The 25,546-nt window shown below is 34.1% G+C and overlaps 1 protein-coding gene across 7 annotated transcripts in view; it reads left to right on the forward strand.

The window, feature by feature from the left end:
• ARHGAP32 (Rho GTPase activating protein 32) overlaps positions 1–25,546 on the forward strand; it is a 291,250-nt gene that overhangs the window by 229,940 nt on the left and 35,764 nt on the right. For 6 of the 7 annotated variants that reach the window (XM_038535656.1, XM_038535655.1, XM_038535653.1 and 3 more), the window contains one exon: positions 19,670–19,819. In XM_038535656.1, the coding sequence (XP_038391584.1) occupies positions 19,670–19,819 (150 nt within the window). Of the gene's footprint in view, positions 1–2,055; positions 2,395–19,669; positions 19,820–25,546 lie in introns of those variants that run through there. The other variant, XM_038535659.1, reaches the window with a different exon arrangement.

Consider the following 25,546-nt stretch of genomic DNA (forward strand, 5'->3'; position numbering starts at 1 on the left):
TATGGATATTTGTATTTCCATTATGTAAATTGGAATTTGAATCTTGACACAATCCTGTGAGGTATTGGGGAGAGGAGATACATTTCTATCCCCATCCACACCTCATGTTAACAAATGGAGCTGCTGAGCCTGAGGGGGTCAGACAGCTTGCCTGTGGTTTCACAACTGGGATTTACTGACATCCTCTGACATCTTATGCTAACTGTGGCCAACACTTATGTAGCTCTTACTGTGTGCCAGGTACTGTACCAAGACATAGATTAACTCATTTAATCTCGATTAAATTAACCGCAATTAATTAACTCAAAATCCAGAATTTGCCCTGCTCTCAAACATTGAATATAGAGTTTATTGTTTTCTCTCTCAAAACAAATATGTATTTAATATGTTTAGCTTTTATTATAATAGGAGTAAATGAGAACATATGTGGATTTGCACAAGGCTTCTCCCAGTTTTAACATCTTATATAACATATAGCACATTATCCAAACCAGGAAATTGATGTTGTCACATTGCAGTGAACAAGATTATGGACCTTACTCCACACTCAGCAGTTTTTGCATACTCTCATTTTCCTACGTGTATTTTTATGCACTGTAGAAACTCCTTTTGGGTTTCAGGAGAAAGTTACTGTTATTAATTATGGAATTCTCCTGCACTCTGTCAAACTCTTGGAGAATTTATTTATTCCTATCCGTGCTTAGAAGTTAGGTAACACAAGGGGCAGAGGAGTTGTACTGTGTGTCCCCAGATGGCTTTTCTACAGCATGTGTCTCCCCTCCCCCTTTTTTTCTTTCCTTCCTTTGCTTTCCTGTTCTCTTTCCCTTGCCATCCGCCGCTTGTTGTTTTTAGTAGTAACCAAGGAAAGGGTGGGAAGAAGGCTGTTTTTTAGTCTCAATTTTTTTTTTTAAAGGGAGGCTTTGCCTTCTCCACTCTGAATAAACTTTAAAAACTTCATTTCCTATTCAACAAAAGCCATAAATCCACAGCTGTTCCACTGGTAAAAATTAACATGTTCTGTTCCTGCCACATATTGGAATTCTCCATCGTTTTTCACTATTTTAAAATTATATTAATTCATTGTTTCTCTTACTGTGGCCTTCCACTTATCAACAATTTTATATTCAGAGCTATGGTCAGAAAGGAAGAAGATAATAAATTAGATCAATAGCAGAAGATTTTGGCGTGGTGCCTGGTGGATACTCTGGGTATCTTGAACCTGACAGTTCCTACTTGTGTGACCTTAAGCCCTCTACCTTGATGTCCTCATCTCCAAGATGGGAACAATATTAGAATGAGCTTCATAAGGTTCTAGTGAAGACTAACTGTAAAATACTTAGAATTGTGTCTAGCATTATTTTGTTTATTAAGGGCAAATATCTGACCGTGGATTTACATTGATATTAGTAAAGTCATTTGTAACAGAAAATATGTTAGTCTCTTACAATTAACTTATTTCTTCAAATAATTTTAAGTAGGTAAACACAGTATAATACTGTTACTTAGTTTGAATATCAAATCTCTTGAATACTTACATAAGGAGCATTACAATTGGAACCCTTGGGTCACATATAAAGGAGGAGGTCACACTCAGGAAAATTTAATTCTAGATTTTTCAATTCTGAAAAGCCCTTCTTTATTTCTCCTAATAGATGCTTACCAGATTGTTGTTTCAGAATTGTTCACACACAGGCAGTGTAAACTGATACTTTTTTGCTTTTCTACCTGTTAGTGGAATAACAATCACAGGTTGCTGCTAGTTGAGTGATTCAGCCTTTTCCTGGCAATACTTCCTGCTTGATCAATTACTTTTCTTATTTCATTTGGGCCTAAAAGGCTTCATTTTTATTGGATACACTGTCTCCCCTCTAGATAGCAAATACAAACAACCAAAGGATAAGTAACTTTCTGAAAGATCACAAGCACAGTCAATGCCAGTTTCCTACTGGTGTTTGTTGAGCAGGACTACTCACCTGTGTGAGGTGGATGGGTGGAGCTATACTGGCGAAGCCTGTTCTGCGGGTGTGAGTTTGGGCTGGGCCGTTGCTGTGGTGCTGCAGAAGCAGTAGGTGCTCAGAGAGGAAGGAGTAAGCTCCTGAAGGCGAGCCTCGTGCCCACACACAAGCCGGCTTGCCTTGGTAGGGACCAAACCCGGCAAAGAAAACTGCAGAAAGGTGGTGCCTGGACACGGAGCCAGAGCCCAAAGTTGCCGTGGAGACCTGACTCGGAGTTACCCTGCGGTGGATAAGGTCTGAGCTGCGTGACTGTGATTCATTCTGCATGCTGTTGCCCGGAACACAGAGCTGTTGTGTCCTGTCCGACCCACTGCTAAGTACAGGCAGTGGGAATAATTTTAAGTATTGATCCTAAACCCTGTGCCACAGCCAGAAGGAGGTAAGGATCTATTAGTTATTCAAATGTTTGTCCCCAGCAACATTCAGAATATCTCGCTGAGTCTATTTTTACATTTTATTTGGGCACATGTTTCCTTGGTTGCTTTTAGGTGGATGGTTTGTTATTTAATTATTCAGAAATTGAATAATTGAGCTTTAGTATTTGTCATCTTGGTAGAGAGGTGATCATTTTTTGAAGTAGATTGTACCACATAGGTATTGGGCAATTTATCTTACTTTCCCAGCCAGTTTCAGGAAATACTCATTTTTCTATTTCAAATCAGCTTATTTCTTAATGTTTTTCTAGACTTCATGATTAAAACACCATACCTTTGTATCATAAACAAGCAGTATATTAAAAAAATCTTTCCTGGTGGGTTAAGAATATTTCAATTGTTGATTAGTGGAAAATAGGCAGCAAATATCTGAACTGATTTGCTAAAAAGAATTTAGCAGACCGTATGAAAAGGCTGTTCAAATTAGCATAAGGAAGTAACTCTCCTGCCTTTTGACTTCAAATACCGTGTATCGTTTTTCCTCATTGGTATTAATAAGGAGAACCATCTCTGTCCATAAAATATGTGTATTAACTTTTTTCTGTTGCAGATTTTTTTTTTAGCACCATATTTATGGTGTTTCCTTAGACTTTGGTGATAAATGCTTTTCATTAAGATAGCATGGAAACTGGAATTTTCTCTGTATCACACAGATCAGCCCTTTTAAGCAGCTGCACATTTTTCAGGAATGTTCCACTACCAATTTAATGACATCAGTATTTTAATTTTTTAAAACCATAAATGGTAGAAATTCAGAATTTATAGCTCTGAATTTCTCATTGTCAGTTTTTTAAAAAGCACCTGTTGCTCATAGGATAATGGTTTGATACTATAACTTGTTTTTTTTTTTTAAATATCAGGTAGTACTATATGATATTCAGTAGAAGAGAGCAGAAATCTAGTTTCTCAGGTTAGTTTACATTTAAGATGATTATAGGAAGAAGGTCTAGAGAGCGATCCCATGTTTGTGTGCATCCTTCCTTAGTGGTCTTAGCTCTGAATCTGGGAGGTACAACCAGATTTGATTGAGCCTGGTTTGGAAAGCTGACTCAGGTTCTGGTAGCCCGGTGCTGTGGAGGACTCTAAAGATTTTTAGACCAAAGGTAAAGAGAACTTATAGTAGTTAAAATAACTCCTGCTTATTGACACTTACTCAAGGTAAGTGTCTTGGTATATATAATTTCACATAAGTATTATAGTAACCCTGACTGATTGGTGTTATTATTGTCATTCTCATTGTGTATTTGTGGGAATTGAGACTTAAATAGGTAATATGCTCAAGAGCTTGCAAATTGGGAAGTGGTCAGAGAGTCGGTTCAAGTCCTCAAGTCTGTCTGACTCCCAAATCCGTAACTTATTCTCCACGCTAATGGTCCTTTTTTATGTAGGGCAGGCTTCTGACTTTTGCCTTTAAATAAGGAGTCCTCATTATCAGTTCCGTGCTTTCCAAATATAGAAACTTTCGCCTGCAGCTCCTGCCAAAAAAATCCCCAAAAAACAAAAAACCCCAACCCACAAAAACAAACAAAAAATGACCTATGATCGTATCAGTGTTCCACATCAAACTTTGTAGCTTAATAAAGTGCAGAGGATTATATGACATCAAAGTGAATATGATTATACTTTAATCTACATTTAATCTGTTTTGAATCTAAAAAAATTAATTTCAAGAAAAGAGGTTTCACATTAAGATTTCTCAATTTTCAGATTTCTAGAACTTCACGTAGGATTTTTGAAAGTCTTCTTACTTTGATGTTACTGAATTACTAAGAATATGTAGTTAGTTTAATTTTTATAAGAGAGAATATATGGATAAATGTCTTCCTGAAATAGTTTTAAAGCTTCATATCAAATGGTAGTAGTTCATCCTGGAAAAAAAAAAATCTTGGTTTTTGAAATCCTTATTAGAGATACTTCTATAATCGGTATATTATATCCCATTCCTGTGTTAGAATCCTTTAGTGTCAGGAATTTATATCTACCTCATGTTTCCTCCTACTCTTCTCTGCTAAAATGCAAATCTTTTTGTTCTGTATTTAGAAATGCAATTAGTCAGAGTCTTTTATATAATAACTGAGGTGGTAAAGTCACCAAGTTAAAAAATTTTTTTTGCTTTTTTATACAGACTTGGGGAATAGAACAAGTCACATTTATTTTAATTTGTAATTTAGATTTTAAAATAAGATTCTATCAATTTTAGCAAGAAGAACGTATAGCTTATTTATATCACCCTAAAATCAGATAAGCTGAATTTGAGCCTTCTCTGATATTACTGAAATTTATAGCTCCTGGAAAAGTAAATGTTCAACATAAATAATGAGAGTTTCTTATCTTAACCTGATGACCATTTTCCCAAGGGAACTGTGGTTTATAAGGATTTAACATACCATGCCCTTTCTAATTTATATCTGTTTGTGTACTCCTCTAGGAAAAGCAACAACCAGATGTTGCTTTGGTTTCATTCTTAACTCTGAAAAAGAGATACATTTTTATTCAGATACTCAAATATTTTTCTTAACCACAGGCATGCCATTGGCCTGAGAGTTGTGCTGGATATTCTGAAGAAGCAATTTGTTGCTTGTTTCTACTTCTCTTTTTCCAAATGAACTGTTCTTATCTTTTCTGTGTCTGAAAGATTCTTCTCTAAACTTTACTATAGATTTATCTTCTGGATGCCTTAGCGTCATCCATCTGCATTCCAGAGAGTAATGCCTTTTGAAATGCCTCTTCTCTCTCATAAGTAAATGGAAGCATACTTGACTTATGTAACTGTTAGTAGCTTTCCAGTTTTTCAATCAAGAGCCATTACTGTCAATGCTATTTTTAATGTAGCATTGTACATGACATTTCTCAAATACCTGGTTTCCTCCCTTTGAGATTGGAATGTACAGATAGATATCAAAACTGTTAGGGAGAGTTGTCCACATTCCAGAACCTCATCCCTGAGCTGGGCTCAGATACTTGCTCTGTGGTGTAGTTCTTGCAGCTGTTACACACATCAGTTAGAGAACTGTGTTTTTTCTCTTAACCTCCAAAGTGAATGTTTATGATGCATTGATCAAAAGTGATTCTGTACTTTCTTGTTTCACAACAATTTCAACAGATTATTAAGATTTAATACTCAAATTTAGCTAAAGATTTTCCTGGATATCTACTTTTGGTGGTGGACGGAGAGAGAGGTATGAAATTCAAGGCTGAAACTGCTGTATTCCTACTTTAAAAATGAGAAGTATTTCCTAGGGAGACAGTAAGGGTTTTGAGTTTTGAGGACAAATATGATAGAAATAAGTTTTCAGAACCTACAGATAATATTTACATTTTTTCTATCATTGCAGTAAATTCTGGACACCTAATTCAAAAATTAATCTTTATAAAATATATAACTGCTGTATTCCTACTTTAAAAATGAGAAGTATTTCCTAGGGAGACAGTAAGGGTTTTGAGTTTTGAGGACAAATATGATAGAAATAAGTTTTCAGAACCTACAGATAATATTTACATTTTTTCTATCATTGCAGTAAATTCTGGACACCTAATTCAAAAATTAATCTTTATAAAATATATCTTAATAAAATATATAAAATCTATATAAAATATATGACATTTTCTAGTCAAAACATACTATAAGCGGCCACTGTACTGTTTACCAAGGGTTTGCTAGCAAATCAAAGAAATACTAGTATGTCATATGATATAATCAACAATTGTGAATGCCTTTAACAATTTACGATAGTAGAATGATGCATCAAGTTCTGGAAATAGTTATATAAGCATGTTGTATAAATTAGTTATGTAAGAACTCATTACTACTATTTTAAATTTTTGTGGAGAAAAATAAAATAACTTAGTTAAAATTATTTTTACTTAACAAGTGTTAAGCCTAATATACTGTGCATAAAACAGTAACATTATTAATAGTGATCTTTCTATCTCAAATTTTTAGACCAGCTTTTTCTAGGATGTTTTAGAAGGCCCAAATTATATTTTTACATAGCTCTTCAATGTAGTTTTAAATGATGTCCTTTTTTTTCATTCTGATGATTTTTCCTACAGTAAAGTCATTTTCCACACACTTTAGAGCTTTCTGTGGCATTCTAATGTTTAATTTTGTCAGAGTATTTAATGATTTCTCAGGTATTTTCAGGAAATTTCAAATTCATAAATCGCCTGGGTAAACTTTTCATTTATCATATTATTAAACTGACATCTAGACTGGTTAATTATCTTATCTAAAATCCTACAGCAAGTTATTGGCAGAATCAGGACTAACAACCGAGCTCCACATTCTTAGTTCGGTATGTTTTCACCTGCTCATGCTTGGATAATAATAGGTATGATTGGATAGACAACCTTCACTGGACTATTTGTTCTATTATTGGAAAGGCATAAATGCTTTTAGTTACTAGGCTATTGGTTCAAGTATGTATTTGTAAATCTTCAAATAGAGTTGCTAACATTTTATGTTTAACTGAATATTTTTACCACATACAAAAACCATATGTTTAAATAGTATAGGATACCACCTAATAAACTAAAGAAGGGGAATTGAAATATTGATCTTAGGTCATCTTGTTAATTAGAGCTGGATTCATAGAAGAGAGGAAAGTAGAAAAGAGTCATTATTCTGATAATCTTTATCACATTTAAAAGTCATCACGGCAAATGTAATGGGAGATTAGATTTTATTTAATATACTTTTTTCTTGTGACTTTTTTTTTTTTTTTTTGAGAGAGTGAGAGAAAGAGCAGAGTGAAAGAGAGAACATGAGTGGGGCAGGGAGTAGGAACAGAGGGAGAGGGAGAAGCATGCTCCCCGCTGAGCAGGGAACCCCATGTGGGGCTCCATCCCAGGACCCTGGATCAGGACCTGAGCCAAAGGCAGACACTTAACCAACTGAACCACGAAGGCACCCCATGTTCTTATGCCTTTTAAGAAGAAAATTCTAGTGATCAGATACTGGTTTATATTTTGAGTATAAATCATTTAGAGTGTGATGCTAACAGAAGCTGAGTTTAGATTGGTTAACACATGTAAAGCACTGGCATAAACACTCAATGTATATTAGCTATACTATAATTATTGCTATGATATTACTGTATCATAGATATTACTATGTTTAGATTGTCTTGCATTTTATTTAAATAGCTGGTTTAGGATTCAGTGTATCTTTTTCATCACTGGGGTTGAAATAGGCCATGGATAGAGCCAGGTTGAGGGAGATCTAACATATAGACCAGAAGATTTTCAGAGATAGAAATAGAAATTGGACAGAATTTCTTGGATATGTTCTATTTCATCAAGTAAAAACTTACTCTTAAGTTCGACATACAGAAACTCCTTTACTCTGATTTGGAGGATGTTTTTTTGCAAGATCAAAAAAAATCATCAGAATTATTTATGTATATTTTCATTACTGACTTAAAGAACTTCCTTTATGTTATTATTCATCCTAAAATGTTAAACTTCTTTATATTATGCAGAAGGAAAATTACAAAGGTTCTATAGTACTGGAAAAAAGTGTTTTTAGTTGTTTATTTTGTGACTTACATTTGAGTCATGTTAGAATCTTGCTCAACTATCTAGAAATATTTCTTTAAAAGGTTTGTAGAATTATTCTAGGGAATTACAGCTTAGTTTCTGAGTTTGATTTCAAGTAAAGACTTTGTTGGTCAGTTTGGACTAATTTAATTGATCCTCAAAGCAATAAACTAAATAAGAATTACATCACATTTTCCCTGGCATGAGTTTTTACTAAACTGGTTCCAAAACTGTTTCTTGGTTGCCCAAAGATCCTTTCAGGACATATGACAGTGTATACTAAAAATAAGTTAATTTTTGTATCTCTTGTCAATATCCCTACTAATAAATGTGAAAATACTAAAGTAACATAGTTCACTTCAGCTCTTAAGACTGACTGCAAATCTAAATCTATGCCATAATGTTTGCTGCTATTTAAGGTATCAGCAACCTATAGCAGTTTTTCCATTTTTAGAATTATTTGTCTACACTTGTACCCTATAGAATTATTTTGTTTGGGTTCCTTTACTGAGAGTCACTTCTAATATGTTTACAGTACTCTGTTGTTTATTAAAGTTTCTGAGATGGAATTTTGGCTTAAGACTTTATTTTCTTTTATTTGCCATTTTCTTCTCAAGTCTCTTGCACTCATTTACATCCTTACAAAGCATACAGAAGTAGGAATAAAGGGAACTTACTATAGAAGTAAAACAGCAAGACTTTTAAAAGTGGGTATAAATTTTGTTTGCCATCCTCAAACTTACACAAGATAAACTAAATTATCTTAGTAGATGCAAAGAAATCATCCAACAAAGGTCAACAGTTCATTTTATTTATCTTAGCAATTAAGAATAGGGAATTTCTTTAATATAGTTAAGATTTCCATCCAAAAATGCCAGGAAAATTTTGTTCATAATGATGAGACTTAAGAAACAACCTATTTAAAAATCAAGAGTAAAATAATTGTTCATTGGAGATTTAGTGATATTAAAGAAGCAGTGAAAGGATTGGAAAGGAAGAAGCAAATCAGCAAATCTTTGCTGATGATTATCTACAAACCTAGAAGAACCTACATACAGTCAAATTGTTGGAAGAACAGAATTAAGCATGGTTACTAAACAAAAACTCTTTGGTGACCAAGAACCAGCATTTATTTTTTTCAAGATTTTACTTATTTATTCATGAGAGACACAGAAAGAGGCAGAGACATAAGCAGAGGGAGAAGCAGGCTCCGTGAAGGGAGCTCGATGTGAGACTCGATCCCAGGACCCCGGGATCACAACCTGAGCTGAAGGCAGATGCTCAACCACTGAGCCTCTTAGGCGTCCGGAAGACCCGACGTAATTGAGTTTTTCCTGTCTAGCACTAAGTGCCTTATACTCTGACTTAATACTCACAACCTCACAATTCTGTTAGGTAGTTAGATTTTTAACTTTTTCCTAGATGAGGAAAATGAAGGGCTGAGAATTATATACTTTGTCCACAGACATACAGCTAGAAGTTGCAGGGGCATGATTGGAAGGGAGCAGCAGTCCTAGAGCCCACTAATTGCATTTTTGTATGCCAGTGACAATTAGAAAATATAATTTAGAAAACAATACCATTTACATCAGCAAAAATCATAAAGTTCCTGAGAATAACTGTAACAAAAGTACATAAGACTTTTATGGGAAAAGATTAGAAAAATTTACTGAAGGACGTGAAAAATCAATCTTAAGTAAGTGGAGAGATTTACTGTGTTTGTGGACAGAAAGGCTCAATATCATAAGCCAATTCTCATACAAAATAGTCTATAATTCAGCGAGGCCTTAATCAGATTCTCTCCAATTTTTTCCCCCTTTAATTTGGCAGGCTGATTCTAAAATTCATACAAAAGAGTAAAAATCTAAAATATAAAGGCGATTTTAAAGAATAAGAGGGGAGTCCTCATTTATAGATATTAAGACTTATAAAGTGCTGGAGCTTAAGAAAGTGAGGGATAAATGGAGAGAGAGAGAGAGAGAGACTGACAAAATTGAGAGAACTCAGACTCCTCATAAACCATACATATCTTTCATTTAAGAATCAATCTTAAAAGTTAGTGGACAAATGAGTATTCAGTAGAAGATGATGAAATCACTAGTTATGCAGAAAGGAAAAAATAATATTATATCTCACCCTCACTCTAACCATACAAAGAAGTCCAAAAAAAACCAAAACAAGTGAAAAAGATTTAGAGGAGCTAGGAAAATATGTTTTTGACCTTAAAGGTTTCCTTTCTATAAAGGTATCTGAAAGTATGGAAATCATACTTAAAGACATTTTAAAATTTGTACAGTAAAAGAAATAAGCGACAGATTGGGAGAAGATGTTTGTAACATGAATAATTAACAAAGGATTCATTTCCAGATTCTATAAAGGATTCTTGCTCATCAGTAAGAAGACAACAACCAAACGGTAAAATGGGCAAAGTTGTATGAACAGTTATTTCACTGAAGAGGAAAACTGAATGGCCAATTAACATACGAAATATTGCCTAACCTGATATCAATTACAGAAATGCATAAAGTGGAAGAAAATTTCATACTAATCAGTTTAGCAAAAATGAAAAAGCCTGAAAGAACTAAATAGGATAGAGAAATGAAGACTGGGAACCTAAAAATACATCCTATGAGAATATATATATGATAAATCATTTTAGGGAATATTTTAGCAAAGTTGAAATATGATTGGAAAATAATATACCCTACAACCTAACGATCCCATGTTTGAACTTGAGAGTCAGAGAAGTCCCCTCCTACGTGCCCAGGGACACACTTAGGAGATTGCTCAATACAATATTGGTGCTAATAACAAAAACTTGGAACTCCCTCAATGACAGTAAGAGAGGAGAAGTCTAAGTGGTGGTAAGTGGTGGTATACATTTATCAGGGAGTACTACAATGTAGTTAAAATGAATATACTGAGTCACAATTATATACTCTGAAAAAATATAATTTTATTTTTTTAAGATTTTATTTATTTAGTCACGAGAGACACAGAGAAGGAAACAGAGACACAGGCAGAGGGAGAAGCAGGCTCCATGCAGGGACCCCGATGTGGGACTTGATCCTGAGACTCCAGGATCACGCCCTGAGCTGAAGGCAGATGCTCAACCGCTGAGCCACCCAGGAATCCCTGAAAATATATAATTTTAGAGAAAGTTTAATATAATATGATTCCATTTCTGCAGATTTTAAAAACATTAAAATGATAGTATATATTCTTTATGGTTACATACATGTGTAAAGTATAAAAACATATATGGTAATAATACGGAATTCATGATAAAGGTTCTGTGTGTATAGGATTGGAGGGATAACCGGGTTCAAATATATTTGTAGTGCTTGTTTTTTTTTAACTTAAGAAAAGGGGAAAATAAACATGAGGAAATAATGTGGCTAAATGTTAAGATCTGAAAAAGCTAGATGATGTGTACATTGACATTGTCATATTATTCTCTTAAGCTTTTCTGTATAATCAAAATATTTTTTAAAGTAAAGATATCCACTAATACTTCTAACAGTTCCTTAGCTCTTGGTTACTCAGGACTAATCCTGACCCCAGGCCTAGTCTTCTGGTCATGTTTTCCAATTAGTTTGGCTTGAAAATAGTCTAAGCAAATTTTAGACCATTAGGCTTTTGAATAATAATGAGGGTAAAACTAAGCATTCTATGATAGGCTTTTTTTTTTCCCTTTCAACAGTTTTTTCTTTCTTTTTTTAAAATTCATTTTAAAGATACTGTTGAAGAACAGAAGTTTTGAAACTGAGTAGTCCATGTATATCATCACAGAAAGTCAATTTGACATTGCTTAGAGGAAAACCCTTTCTCCATGTTTATTGATATGAATAGATACATTTTTCAGCCTTAAATAAAAGCAAGTTTATGGAATTTTGTTTTTAAACTCAAGTATTTTCATATTTATATAACAATATATTTCAAAGTTTGCAACAGACTTAGAATTAGATAAATTATGAGATCCTTAAATATCATGTAGTCCAGTTGCCTATATTTCTATACCCCTGTTAAATTTCTGCCAAATGGCATCTCATATGTATTTGAAAACTTCAAGCAAAGAAGGATATTATGCACAATCATAAAAATCCATTGGATATGCTAAATATTATACTCATACTTTATTATACCTGAGGTTTAATAATGATAGTCTCCTCAGGTATTATGCATCCCACCTCTACCTTTTCATTTGTCTGCTTGACTTTATGAATTTATTACAGATCTTAGAACTCAGTGCTTATGATCAAATAAACTTAATACTGAGGTCATTATCTAGCACAAATCATCTTATAATTTAATTTCTGAGAAATTAATCCAGGCTTAGCTTTCAAATCAGCCTGGAATATTTCTGAGACCCCGTTTAGAGAACTCTCGTTTCAGTGAAGTGTTGAGAAAGTAATAATTCTTTGGTTTTGCTGGAGCAATATTATATTGTGTAATTAGCAACACCTGGTGCCCCATGTCTCCATGTCAAGGTTCACTTTGGCTCACTGAACTGTATACTTTTAGTGTACCCTGTAAACTGGTTATTGGTATCATAAAGATTTACCTTGGAGATATTATGTTGTGTGTCATGCTGCTAAAGCTTTTAACTACTGGAAAGACTGGTCTGGTCGGGTTTGTCTCTGGTTTAAAAAAAAAAAAAAGCACAGATGTAAAATCTGTCACGTGTAAGTAACATGGAAGAAGTTAGCATTGTGGCCCATGTTGCATTTTAACTCCAGAACAGGGAATTTGGATATAAACTGGTATGATTTGCTTTTGTCTAAGTATTGTTTTCGTTTTACTTTTGATCTATTTTATCTGTTGAAATGTCATTGTTATCATCTTTGTTTCTCTAATCCAGCATATTTGGTGGACCTTAACCCTGACACCCTTACCACGCCATGCAATGTTCCTTTGTTAAACTGAGTTTATAAGCACGTAACCGTCTAAACCCAAACCTCCACTCTACCTTCCTCAATAGAAGTCTTCTGATATAACTTGACAGTATTCCATACTTCTATTCCTCAAAAGATAGATTTACTAACTTAGTTTTCTGGTTTGTTACAAAGCAATGGGTGGGAGACAGTGTCAGTGTCCATAAAAATAAGCTTTTCCTGGCCATTTTATTGTCTAAGAAATGGGAAAAATATAAAGAACAGATTAATATGAAGATACATTTATATTTGGAAATATTGTTAGATCTTCAAACTTGAGTATAACTAAATTGAATATTTTTATTAGTTTAAATTTCCAATACAATGAAATTTGTCTATCTAGATGGATAACTGGTGAATTATGGATGCCTGAGCCTTTTACCACAACTGTCTCTACTGGAGTGGATTAGAATGCCAATTAGATGAACAACAATAACAGCAACGCTAAAACTGTATAGAACATAGTTTAATCTTACTTTGAAGACTTAGAAGTCATTTAAAGCTGTATGTCTAGTTGTCGTTTATGAACATTAGTTATTTTGGTGTCTCAGATTGGGATATGGGTTAGTAGCTGGAGACCACACCCACCCCTCCCAGTCTCATTACAAGTTTGGATTTAAAGTTCCCAACTTATCTTATTGTTGGGTTTTTTTTTTTTTTTTTTTAAGATTTCGTCTATTTATTCATAAGAGAGAGAGAGAGAGAGAGAGAGAGCAGGCAGCCCGGGTGGCTCAGTAGTTTAGCGCTGCCTTCAGCCCAGGGCGTGATCCTGGAGACCAGGGATTGAGTCTCACGTCAAGATCCCTGCATGGAACCTGCTTTTCCTTCAGCCTGTGTCTCTGCCTCTCTCTCAATCTGTGTCTCTCATGAATAAATAAATAAAATCTTAAGAGAGAGAGAGACAGACAAACAGACAGACACAGGCCGAGGGAGAAGCAAGCTCCCTGTGGGGAGCCGGATGGGGGACTTGATCCCAGGACCCTGGGATCACGCCCTGAACCGAGGCAGATGCTCAACCTCTGAGCCACCCAGGTGTCCTATCTTACTGTTTTTTGGAAGGGTAACAGAAGCAGGGTACCCAGCCACACAGAGTAGAAGCCAGGTTGTACATATGCTGGCACAATTTTCCAGAAGCCTCATGGGCCAAGTGAGAGCACAGAGTTGGTAATGACAGTCTCCACTGGTCTTAATTTTGTCTCCGATTACAGCCCTTACTTAATTGAGTCTTATGTCACTATTTAGGAAAAATTAACATGAATAGTCTTTACCCCAACAGAAAAAGTTGGCCAATTTCCTGGTTTGTGAGCCAAACTTAGCACACCAAAAGTGGAGTCAGAGCTACCTAGTGTCCTAGAAAGTCCAGTTCTACACAGGCTACCCTCTGACTAATGTAATTTTATTGTGTATGGGAGTTTGGTTAGAGGATCATGATTATAATTTATTTCCACACAGTTATCACTGAATTGTGAACATGTATATTTCTTGGTTAATCTAGAATTAACTCCAGTCATTCCAGATATAATATTGCTAATTGATGTGAAGAAAATAAATTTAGTTTTTTCCCTACTAGTGGGGAGTCCAGTTCAGTATGACAAACAACTCATGCATTTTTTTAAATGTTGCAGCTCCATTTGTGCTGAAAATTGTCACTCCCTTCCTTCCTTTCTTCTGGGAAGTGTTACTATGGACCCATGGATTTTTATTTACTCCATATTTTACAATAAGTTACAGCCATTCCTTGTGATGTTTGAATCATCATTATGTCCCAGAGCTGCCCAGTGGGAATCTGTGCACCTGTTGTCTTGGCGAAGCTCCTTCTGGGTGTGGGTGTTTCCCCATCTCACCTTGTGCTTTTCCTGCTGTCAGCCTGCAGTCATTTCTCCAAGGAGTCCTGGTTTGCTTTATTATTTTTTTTAAGATTTTATTCATTTATTCATAGAGGCACAGAGAGAGAGAGAGGCAGAGACACAAGCAGAGGGCGAAGCAGGCTCCATTGCAGGGAGCCCGACATGGGACTTGATCCCAGGTCTCCAGGACGACACCCTGGACTGAATGTGGCGCTAAACTGCTGAGCCACCGGGGCTGCCCGGTTTGCTTTATTATTAAGGAGTGATAATTAGAAACCCCCACCTGAGACCTAAGAGGTTCTTTGCAACTGGAATATCATTGTTTCTAAGCCTATTCACTGGCTAGAGCTTAGAGGAAATATATATATATATATATATATATATATATATATATATATATATATATATATATATTTTTTTTTTTAAGTTTATATTTACATTTTCAACTCAAGTTAACATGATTGGGGTTTTCCTTGATTTCTTTGATTTTATTAATGTATTTCCTTTCTCTCATACTGAAACCCTTGGTTCCTAACACCATTAATATATTTGTTTTGTCCCACAGTATGTATAAAATTGTTTCAGAATTATACTACCAATACTATTACCAATAGTAAAACAGTTGAATGAAATTAAATATTACTTTGTAATTTTTTGTTCTTAGAATATATCCCACCAAGCATGGTCAGCTTACTGTTCACAAATCATTTAAAATATTCTCTCTTTGAAAAAAAAAAGAAAAGAAAATATTCTCTCTCTGTTGACAGTGTTACCAAGTTGAAGTTTCAGATACATTGTTTCAAGCCCTTTTCAAAATTAGAATTTGCTTTTTTAATGTTCTAAATTTTATTTTTGAGTATGTAGAAAGAATGCTAACATAATTTAAGAATCAAACTATATAAAAAAGGCATATTCAGAGCAGTTTTACTTTCTACACCCATTTTCTTTACCCATTTTATTAATTTGTTTTATCCTTCTAATGTTTCTCTTTGCAAAAACAAACTCTTAGGTACATACATGCATCTGTGTGAATTTATGTGTGTGAAATATGCATTTCCTACCCTTTCTTAAACTAAATATAAACTAAATATACTGTTCTCTACCTTCTTTTTTGACTTAATATATCTTGGAGATTATTTCATATCAGTAGGTAGAGCTCCTCCTTTAAAAAGCAAGCCAAACTCAGGGTGCCTGGGTGGTTCAGTCGGTTGGCGTCTGTCTTTGGCTCGGGTTATGATCTCAGGGTCCTGGGATTGAGCCCTGGGCCCCAAGCCGGAGTTAAGCTCCCTGCCCAGCAGGAAGTCTGCTTCTCCCTCTCCCTCTGCAGCCCCTCCCTCCACCATGTATACTTGCACATGCACTCTGTCTCTTTCTCTCAAATAAATTCTCTGTGCAGACATATCATAGTTAACCAATTCCCTTTAATGCATATTTGGGTTTCTTTTTTTTTTTTTTTAAAGATTTTATTTATTTATTCATGAGAGACACACAGAGAGAGACAGAGAGAAAGAGAATGGCAGAGACACAGACAGAGGGAGAAGCAGGCTCCATGCAGGAAGCCTGATGTGGGACTTGATCCCGGGACTCCAGGATCATGCCTTGGGCCAAAGGCAGGAGCCAAACCTCTGAGCCACCCAGGGATTCCCCACCCCCCCTCCATATTTGGGTTTCTAACACACAGATTCTTTTTAAAGTAACCTTTCTAAAATGTTTAAACGTCAGTGTGTTTTCATTGCATACAATCCAAACTTTTAACAATGGCCTCTAGTACCTGGGCTTTGCATACTTCTTCAACCTCATTTCATACCACCATCTTCCTCGCCCACTACACTCAGTGCCTTACAAATCAGATGTGACTTCACAGTTTCCCTGACCACCCATCCAGTGTAGTCTCTTTTCTCTTGCCATTATTACTTCATCTGTTTCCTAATGAGCAGTTAAAAGCAATCTGAAATTACCTGGTTGTCTCAATTTAGGCGGTATCTCATAGTAGCTTAGAGCTTGGGTTTTTGAGTCAGGCCACCTGATTTTGAATCCTAGTTGTATGACCTTAGACATGTTATTCAGCACTCTGTACCTTAGTTTCTTCATCTGAAAAAGGGAATAATAATAGTATTTTCCTTATAGAGAGAGCTCCGGGAGAAATGAACGGTTCATAAACACTTGTGCAGTGGCTAGCACTTACTAAGTATAAAATAAATGCTGGATATATTGGTACTTTTATTTAGCTGTTCATTGTCTTTCTCCCTTCAATAAGCTCTCTGAAAGCATGGAGTTGCCTGAGTTGTTCCCCACTATAATCTCAGAACTTAGAATAGTTCTTAAGAAGCATTTTTGTTGCTGAATGAATAGTACTTAAAGTTCAATTCCCATTCCTGTGAAACATTCTTGGAGATGTGAGACTAAAAGAATGCTTTCACATATACATCATATGCAGTTGTCAAATTCAACAGATACTTCTATCAAATTTGTCATCAACATACAAATGCCTCCTATTAACATGTATCTTGGAAGTTTTGGCCAGTTATTAAAATCTAAAACAGAAATAACAACTTATTCCTATCAGACAAAGGACAGAATTATCATATTTGCTTTGATGCAATTAACTATCCATGAAATCCAAAAGGACCAGCTAAAATCCTCTTAAAATTGTTGAGAATTTGGTAAGTGATCAGATTTGAACTATATATAAAGAAATTGTTTTCTAGCATACCAGTAAAAGTAAATTAAAAAAAAAAAGTAAATTAAAGCCATAATTGAAGAAAAGGATTATTCTACAAGACCAGCAAAATAATGTAAATGATGTAATAATATTCCTAACCAGAGATATATGTGGAACATAGCTTTTCATAAAGAAAATTAGAAAACTTTACTGAGAGAGATAAGTTTAGAAAAATGATGACACATTCTGTTTCCAGATGGTAATATTGAATATAGTAACTAAAATTCTTTCATATTATATCACTGTAATATTAATAATATATAAAATCACATATAAATATGTTAAATTATTACAAACCAAACTCACTTGTATTTTTAATAAATCTTGTCATAATTATTTTAAAGTTTATGTAGAAAATGTGTGAGGATGAACAGAAATGGTTTGATGGCCATTCTTTAACAAAGATATATAACACAGTATCTGTAGCAACTAGGGGAGAATAATACTCCTACAAATCCAGTGACTTTTAATATAGAAATATGTGTGACATACTTCTGAAGTTACCCAAGTGTGCTATAAATACCTAGCTAGCAAATAGGAGAGTGCCTCATTTGCATTCACAGCAAGGAATCTAAGATACAAGAGCAGTTGTGATTTACCCAACATTTCAGGGCCAGAAGAGATAGCATCATACTCTGACAATTCTAAGTAAATTTTAAATACAGATGTAGAAAAAATAAATTTCCCATTTAATTTGTGTATGGTCTAGGATGACTACATTGTTCCAGTATGCCTAACATTTCGTGGTTTTAACACTGAGCGTCTCATGTTCCAGGAAACATGGGCAAACCAGACCCTCACACAGTTCATAGAAAAGATGCTTATGTCTGTAAATAGTATTTCTCACAAAATGGAAAGACATGGAAGACAAGTGACTGATTTGATCCATAGAAATCCATGTATGGCCATCTTGGGGTCCCCAGGCCACACGTTCTCTCAGTACACAGACATCCTACAGGAAGCTTCATCAGTTCAGGGGATTAAAGATTTGGGTTCACTCAAGAATCTATACATAGTAGGATTCACTAAGACATCTAGTAATCATTTGCAAACCAAGTAGGAAGATTGAGGCCATGTGGCTTCTATCCCACAACTGATCTGTGAGTTTATGGTAGTTATTGTGCATTGACTTTTAGAGTAATTTTTCCTTTAGTTTGCACTTTTCAGAAGTCATTTTTTTTTCTGGAGATTTGTTTGCTTTCAATTATTTTGCTGTTGTCTTTATAAATATATCCATCAGTAGAAATACTTTACTGCATATTCTACTTATTTCTCACCTTTATCTACAAGTAAATTAAAGTGAAATATTTAGTATGCTATACAAGTGTGTTAATAGAAGATCTAATGTTTTTTAATATGTGTATATGTTTTATAGAGCCATTGGTTTGTCAGGTGCGCTCTATATCTTATTTTTTTTAGAAGATTTTATTTATTCATGACAAACACAGAGAGAGAGAGAGGGAGGGAGGGAGGAAGGGAGGCAGAGACACAGGCAGAGGGAGAAGCAGGCTCCATGCAGGGATCCTGATGTGGGACTCGATCCCGGGACTCCAGGACCATGCCCTGGGCCGAAGGCAGACACTAAACCACTGAGCCAGCCAGGGATCCCCTGTGCTCTATATCTTAATGAGATTGTCCTCTTTATAAAATGGAAAGAGGGAGTTGTTTCTTTTTTCCATTTTTCTTTCCAGATTGTAAATACTTTAAAAATTCTAACCACCAAGTAAAATATTTTAGAAATTGACAAGAAAAGCAAACCACATTTATACCATTTTAGGTCTTTCTTACTATAAAAATTTCCAAAGCAATGTAGTACAGTAAAACTTGGGTCCCAGTCATAATCCCGTAGAATTCTTGGGTATACAATGGAGTATGCAGTGGGAAGGTGGCTGTCTTACCAAGCTTGATTTATAGATCACAGATTAAAATACATTAAGTTGCTGACAGTAGCATCAAGTAAGATCACAGGTTGGTGTGAAGAAGGTGTAAAATTATGATATTATTTATAAAATAACTGTTGCCTAAACTTCTGCCGAAAATTTTCCACAGAACATAAAGTGTACTTGTAATTGATTATTTTGCAGTAAGCCTGTTGAGATCTCTGTTGTTTTTTTACCCTAAGTAAAAATGTAATTACTTGTCACAACTAAGGTATTTCCTCTTTATTATTATTTTTTAGTGTCTAAAAAGCACGGCAAGCTCATTACTTTCTTACGCACATTCATGAAGTCTCGTCCAACAAAACAGAAGCTGAAGCAGCGGGGGATTTTGAAAGAGAGGGTGTTTGGTTGTGACTTGGGGGAGCACCTTCTGAATTCTGGTTTTGAAGGTAAAAATAAAATTTATAATCTCATAATTTCAGTTTCTGACCTCTCCATATAATTTTTTTAGGATCCATTTTGAAGCAGGATTACCCAACCAATGCAGTGTCTATTCCGTTTAAGCTAGCAGCATGTATCAAGCTTTTTCTTTTTTTTTTTTAGAGTATTTCAAACATTTTATTTTTTATATCAAACTTTTTCATGTACTCATTTGAGTTCTGAGATAACAGAATAAAAAGGCTTTAGAATGCACTGTAGCATCAGAGATGCTTGTGTTCTGTCTAGAACAACTAAGACATTTACACAAAGGCACAACTGCACTATTAATCTTCATTATTTTTATATCTGTCCAGATAGCCTTCTCAGCCAATTTCCTCTCATATTTTATTGTAAATTATTTAATTTCTGTTTTGAAAAAAAAATCAATGTTTTGAGACTATAAAATACCAAGACCAGGCTCCCAACTTTTGTTGCTAAAAACTTAAATTTCTTTATAAATTAAATTCTAATTCAAGAATTTGGTGGTTGGATGAATGGATAGAGGGGATGAATGGATAGGAAAAAAGGAAAAAGTTAAAAAAATTTTAAATAGCACTTTCCTCTACTATCTACTTTATAGATGATAGAATATTAAAGAAGTATTGACAAGTACCAGAAATAGATGATTTGTGAAATTGTGAGTTCTGATGTGAAATACCCATTGCACCTTTTAAGAAGGACACTAGTGAAAACTACTGTTAAGTACCAATAAATATCAAGTTTAAATTAAGGCCTTATTCCTTGCTTAAAGAACGGCAATGTATTTATAACATGAATTTAATGCAAACTATACTATGTTTCTTGAGGGAGAAGGCAAAATGTTATTTTGAACAGTTGTTATTCCTGAACAAATGTCAACTTAATGCAGTTAATAAACAAAGAAATAGGCAAACAAAAGCCCTGATTATTGTTTTAACTAGTCAAAATGCACATGGAAAAATAAGTGGGAATATTAAGGAGCATTGTGGGGAAAAAATCATTGATAGGATAGGAGACCTCTAGCTTTACTAAATATTAAAATAATATTAAAATAATATTCAAAACTATAATGTTAATAGTTTAGAGAATGAGATCTGAATGAAACAGCTTGGAATGTTCAGAAGTAGTCCTTACTATAGATGAGAATCCACTGTGAAAAAGTATGGTTTTAAAACCAGGTCATGGGGAGGGGTTACTTATTATATACATTATATATATATATGGGGTGTTGTAGAGAGAGAAGAGGAGAAAATACGAAATAGCAATTTTGACAAAATTCTCATTTCATGACACTGAAAATTCCAAATGTATAAAAGAGCTCACTATTTTAAACTCATATAAATGCTAATATGAAATGACTTCTTTTTGAGATCAAAGAGGAATAAAGCTTACTCAGATTAAAAAGACAAACCGTAAAAGAAGAGCTGGTCTCAAATACCTAATTTCCATCTGATGAAAATAGCAAATGGAAAGGTACTTTGGACTGAGAAAATAATCTTTTCAGGGTATGATAGAATGCTCCTAATATATTGTATGAAAATATCAGTCAGATTTGTGAGAAAATTAAACCCCTGGGTAGGAGAATTGAGAAAAGATATAAACATGATTTTCAAAAGGAGATAGATGGTATCTAAAATACAAAAAATTACTTATTCATAATCATGGAAATGTATCTTTACACAGTTTTGATATGCCATTTTATATTGGTAAACATTATTAATGTAACAGAACCATTTTTCTAAATTATGATATTCAGTGCTATATAAAAATAGCAGTCATTTTTTTTTTTTTTTTACCAATAAGTAAAAATTGTTAGTTTCAGGTAGCTCTGTGAATTATTACTTTTTTTGGAAAATTTTAGACACTCTATAGCAGAAGACTATAGTATTTCTTTTATGTAGCAATTCTCCTTAGGGATTTATTCTAAAGTTACATTTTGATAGGAACAAAAGCATTCATTTATGGCATTAGATATAATAGCAAAAAATTTGAATACTCAATTTTTAGGGAAATTGTCCTCTACATTATGAGGCTATGGAAATTGTAATTTGAACATAGCATACAAATTTGGGAATGTCATATACATGCTTTTTTGGAAGCAAGGATATTTAGGTGATACGTAAAATGAATATAATTATGGTAGAGTGTTAGATGTAGATGTGAATATTTTTGTGACTTTTTTCTTAGTTCTGCATTTTCAATTAAAAGGAAGAAAAAAAGCACTAGAAGAATATTAGAAATGAAATTAATAATCTTAAAAAAACTCTGCTAAAGGCCTGTCCAGGGGAAAAGTGTTATATTCAAATAATTAGAGAAGCAAAAATTAACTTGTGACATTAGAGTGTCATTGTAATTTGGTAAAATTTAAAAGGCAGAAACCTTGAAGATTGAAGTTAGATACATTCTAGTTAACATATTAAAATTATTTCTGTTTGACCAGGAATAGAAGACAATGAAGAGTAAGTATTCATTTGAATAATTAAATGAAGACTAACAGGAAAGGGAAACCTTTGAAATTTACTAACTAAAACTTTAATTAGGAAAGAAAATAATTTTTATTATGGGGCAATTAAAACTAAGATTTTGAGACTTCATTTATACTGTGTATAATTTATAACTACAGTTATGTGTGTGCATGTAGAGAGAAGGAGGACTATTTTAAAAATGTCTAAAACAAACAGGATTGAATATATAATACATAATATTTTAAAGTCTAAATGCAAACAGAATAATCACAAAGAAGAATGATATATTTATATAGTATATACATAGTTGTAAGGAGAGAGTAGATAAATATGGATAGCCAGATAGATAATATTATATAGTATATATAAATCATTCTTTCTTACATTTATTCAGTTTTAGTTTGGGCTCTAACATAGTGTCCTTATTATATATAAACTAGATTTTGTACCAGATTTTTCTAAGAAGAAAGCTCATTCCAGAGTATTGTTTTGCTAGGTGACTCATTTTTTTAATTTTACTCCTAATGAATAATCAACTTTATAGAGAGATTATCCTGTTAACACTTTCTAAACTATTGAGCACCTCCCTGTTGGAGCAAGTGACAAACCTGACCTGTTTCTTCTATACAAAGTGTTGTAAGAAATCATGTAGGAACCTGACAAGGCATTTAAAAAAAAAATTCTTTCAGTGATTCCCTGGTTCCAGGATTCACTCAGAATGATCTTACAGCATCTCAGCTACCACAGACCATAATGCTATAAATGAGTTGCTTAAAGATTTTATACAGTTATCTAAAGAACTGATTTTTTAAAAAAAATCTTGTCACATAGTACGTTTTGGTGGATAATTTGTCGTTTGCCTAGTCATCCTTAATTATATAGTCAAATGTTTTTTGTTATCTTAGTTTCTTTTTTACTTTTATAACTTTTTCATTTTTATTTCTTTCGTATCTCATTTTGTTCAGCCTTGGGTGGATGTGCTACTAACAGGAGGGAGTGTTTCCTGGTTTTTTCCGCTATGCTCTTTAGCTTTCACATGTCAATTCAGCAAGTTTTAATTGTACTTAGAAGTTTCGGGTGTGTTTCCATTCTTAATATGCTAGGAGAGGTCAGATGGCCAGTATGTCCTTTCTTTCTGAAAAATAACACATTTAGTAACTACAGTTGTTCGTGCATCCCTTAACTATGATAAATTTATTCCAATGAAACAAAAAGTTTTCAGTGATCATTTATTTTTGCACATATTGGAAACCAAATTTCCTTAAAATGAGGTTTGAAATGAAATTGCAAAAAAGAACTTTACAGAAAACTTGGTTCTCTACAAAAAACAAATTAGTTGGTAAAAAATATAAAAATTGAAAAACTCAAGGTGAGGAAACTCTGTTGTCTGAACGTATTTCTGTGTTTGAGAGTAATCCTTTAGATAGTCATATTTTCCTAACTAAAAATCAGGATGCACATTCTACTAAGTAATGCTGTGCCGGCACACTTACAGCCTAGAAGCCACCACCCTGAGAATGGAAGTGCACTCTTTTTCTGTATCACAGAATGCATGTATCTATATAGAGAGGATGTAATAAATGATGAATGAGTGAGTGAGTGAATGAATGAATGAATGAATGAAGAAAAAAGAACAGAAATGAAGCCGCAGCTATCAAGGAAAACCAAAGACCAATTCGTGTCCTACTACCTTATCGCATCCTTCTCTTAGCTATGATTCTGAACTTAAGGGTCATCAGTTTAGACCTGTACTTTTAATTTTTTAATTTGTAATTTTTTAAAAGATTTTATTTATTTATCCATGAGAGACACAGAGAGGGAGGCAGAGACACAGGCACAGGGAGAAGCAGGCTCCATGCGGGGAGCTCGATGTGGGGCTTGATCCCTGGCCCCCAGGATCACACCCTGAGCTGGAAGCAGATGCTCAACTGCTGAGCCACCCGGGCATCCAAGATATGTACTTTTTGATATATTGCCATGATGATTTACATACTGAATAAAAGTGGATAAGAAGTGTTTTATAGGAGAATGTGCAAATAATTCCTCAAGTTCTACCATCTTTTGGAAAAACAGAAAAACTGGTTTCTAATGCTGTGTTTTGACAGGGCCATTGTTTACTGTGCACTTGGCTGGTTTGTTAGATGGTTTGGAGGCAAAAGTTGGCTAACATGATGCCTTTCTAACTAGGATTTCTCTAGTAGTATATTGGGTTCCCATATTGCTTTTTTATGTGTTAGTGAAAGAGAAACCAAATCTTTTCTCTTTTTATCTTCTGATACTGTGCTTCAGTTTCTACTCTTTTCTTTAAAATGAAGTTTATGCTTTTCTCTTTATACTACCTGTTGTAAATAACGATTTCATTTGTCTCTCTAAAAATTCTAGTAAAAATACTATTCAGTTATGGTGATTTTACTTATGAAGGCCCAATATGTGATTATGTGGACATTCAGTCTTTTTACCTAGGGAATGTAAAATGTAAAGAAAGAATTCAGGTCTTTTCCATGAAGTATTATGCTTACAGAGCCTTAGCCATATTACCAGAAAAAGACTTCTGATTCCCTGTATTTCAAAGTTTTCCTACTTGTTTGGGAGAATATAAGTAAGTATGAATTTAATATCACATGTTTGTGAGAGCCCCAAGAAACTTATTTATACTTTTTAATGGATGGTAGCTTGGTTTTTTTGAAAATTCTGTAAAAATGCATACTATGAGAGTCTGATAATACAGAAATAAAACCCTGTATTCTGAAGGGCTTTGTGTACTGGGGTGAGTTGGCATGCTAATTTGGAGCATACATAATAAGAAGTATCTTTTTAAAAACAGAAGAAAAAAAAGATTTGTTTTCCTTTCTTTCTTTAAGTCATTTTGTTAGTTATCCCAATAATTTTTATACATATTTCCTTCGAAGTAGGTGATAGAAATTTCTCAGGTTCTAATTTATTTTTTTTTTACATCTAGTTTGTAAGGATAGAAACCTAAGGCACCGAGGTTATCCTCAATGGAACAGTATTAGGAGTAGGATTCAAGTTCAGCAAGATATTTTATTTTTCAGGAAGATATTTTATATTTGGCATATCAATTTGACATAGAGATTGCTTATAACATCAAAATGAGTCCACAAAAAAATACCTGGCAACTCTGCCCACCTTTCATCTCTACCACCTAAATGCAATCCCTTTCTTGCTACTAAAATTCTTGAACATCTTTAGAGGCAGAAAGCATACAGTTGAAAATGAATACAGCTTCTTAAT

The sequence above is a fragment of the Canis lupus genome, chromosome 5, assembly GCF_011100685.1.
Source record: "Canis lupus familiaris isolate Mischka breed German Shepherd chromosome 5, alternate assembly UU_Cfam_GSD_1.0, whole genome shotgun sequence".
In the NCBI taxonomy this organism is placed as follows: domain Eukaryota; kingdom Metazoa; phylum Chordata; class Mammalia; order Carnivora; family Canidae; genus Canis; species Canis lupus.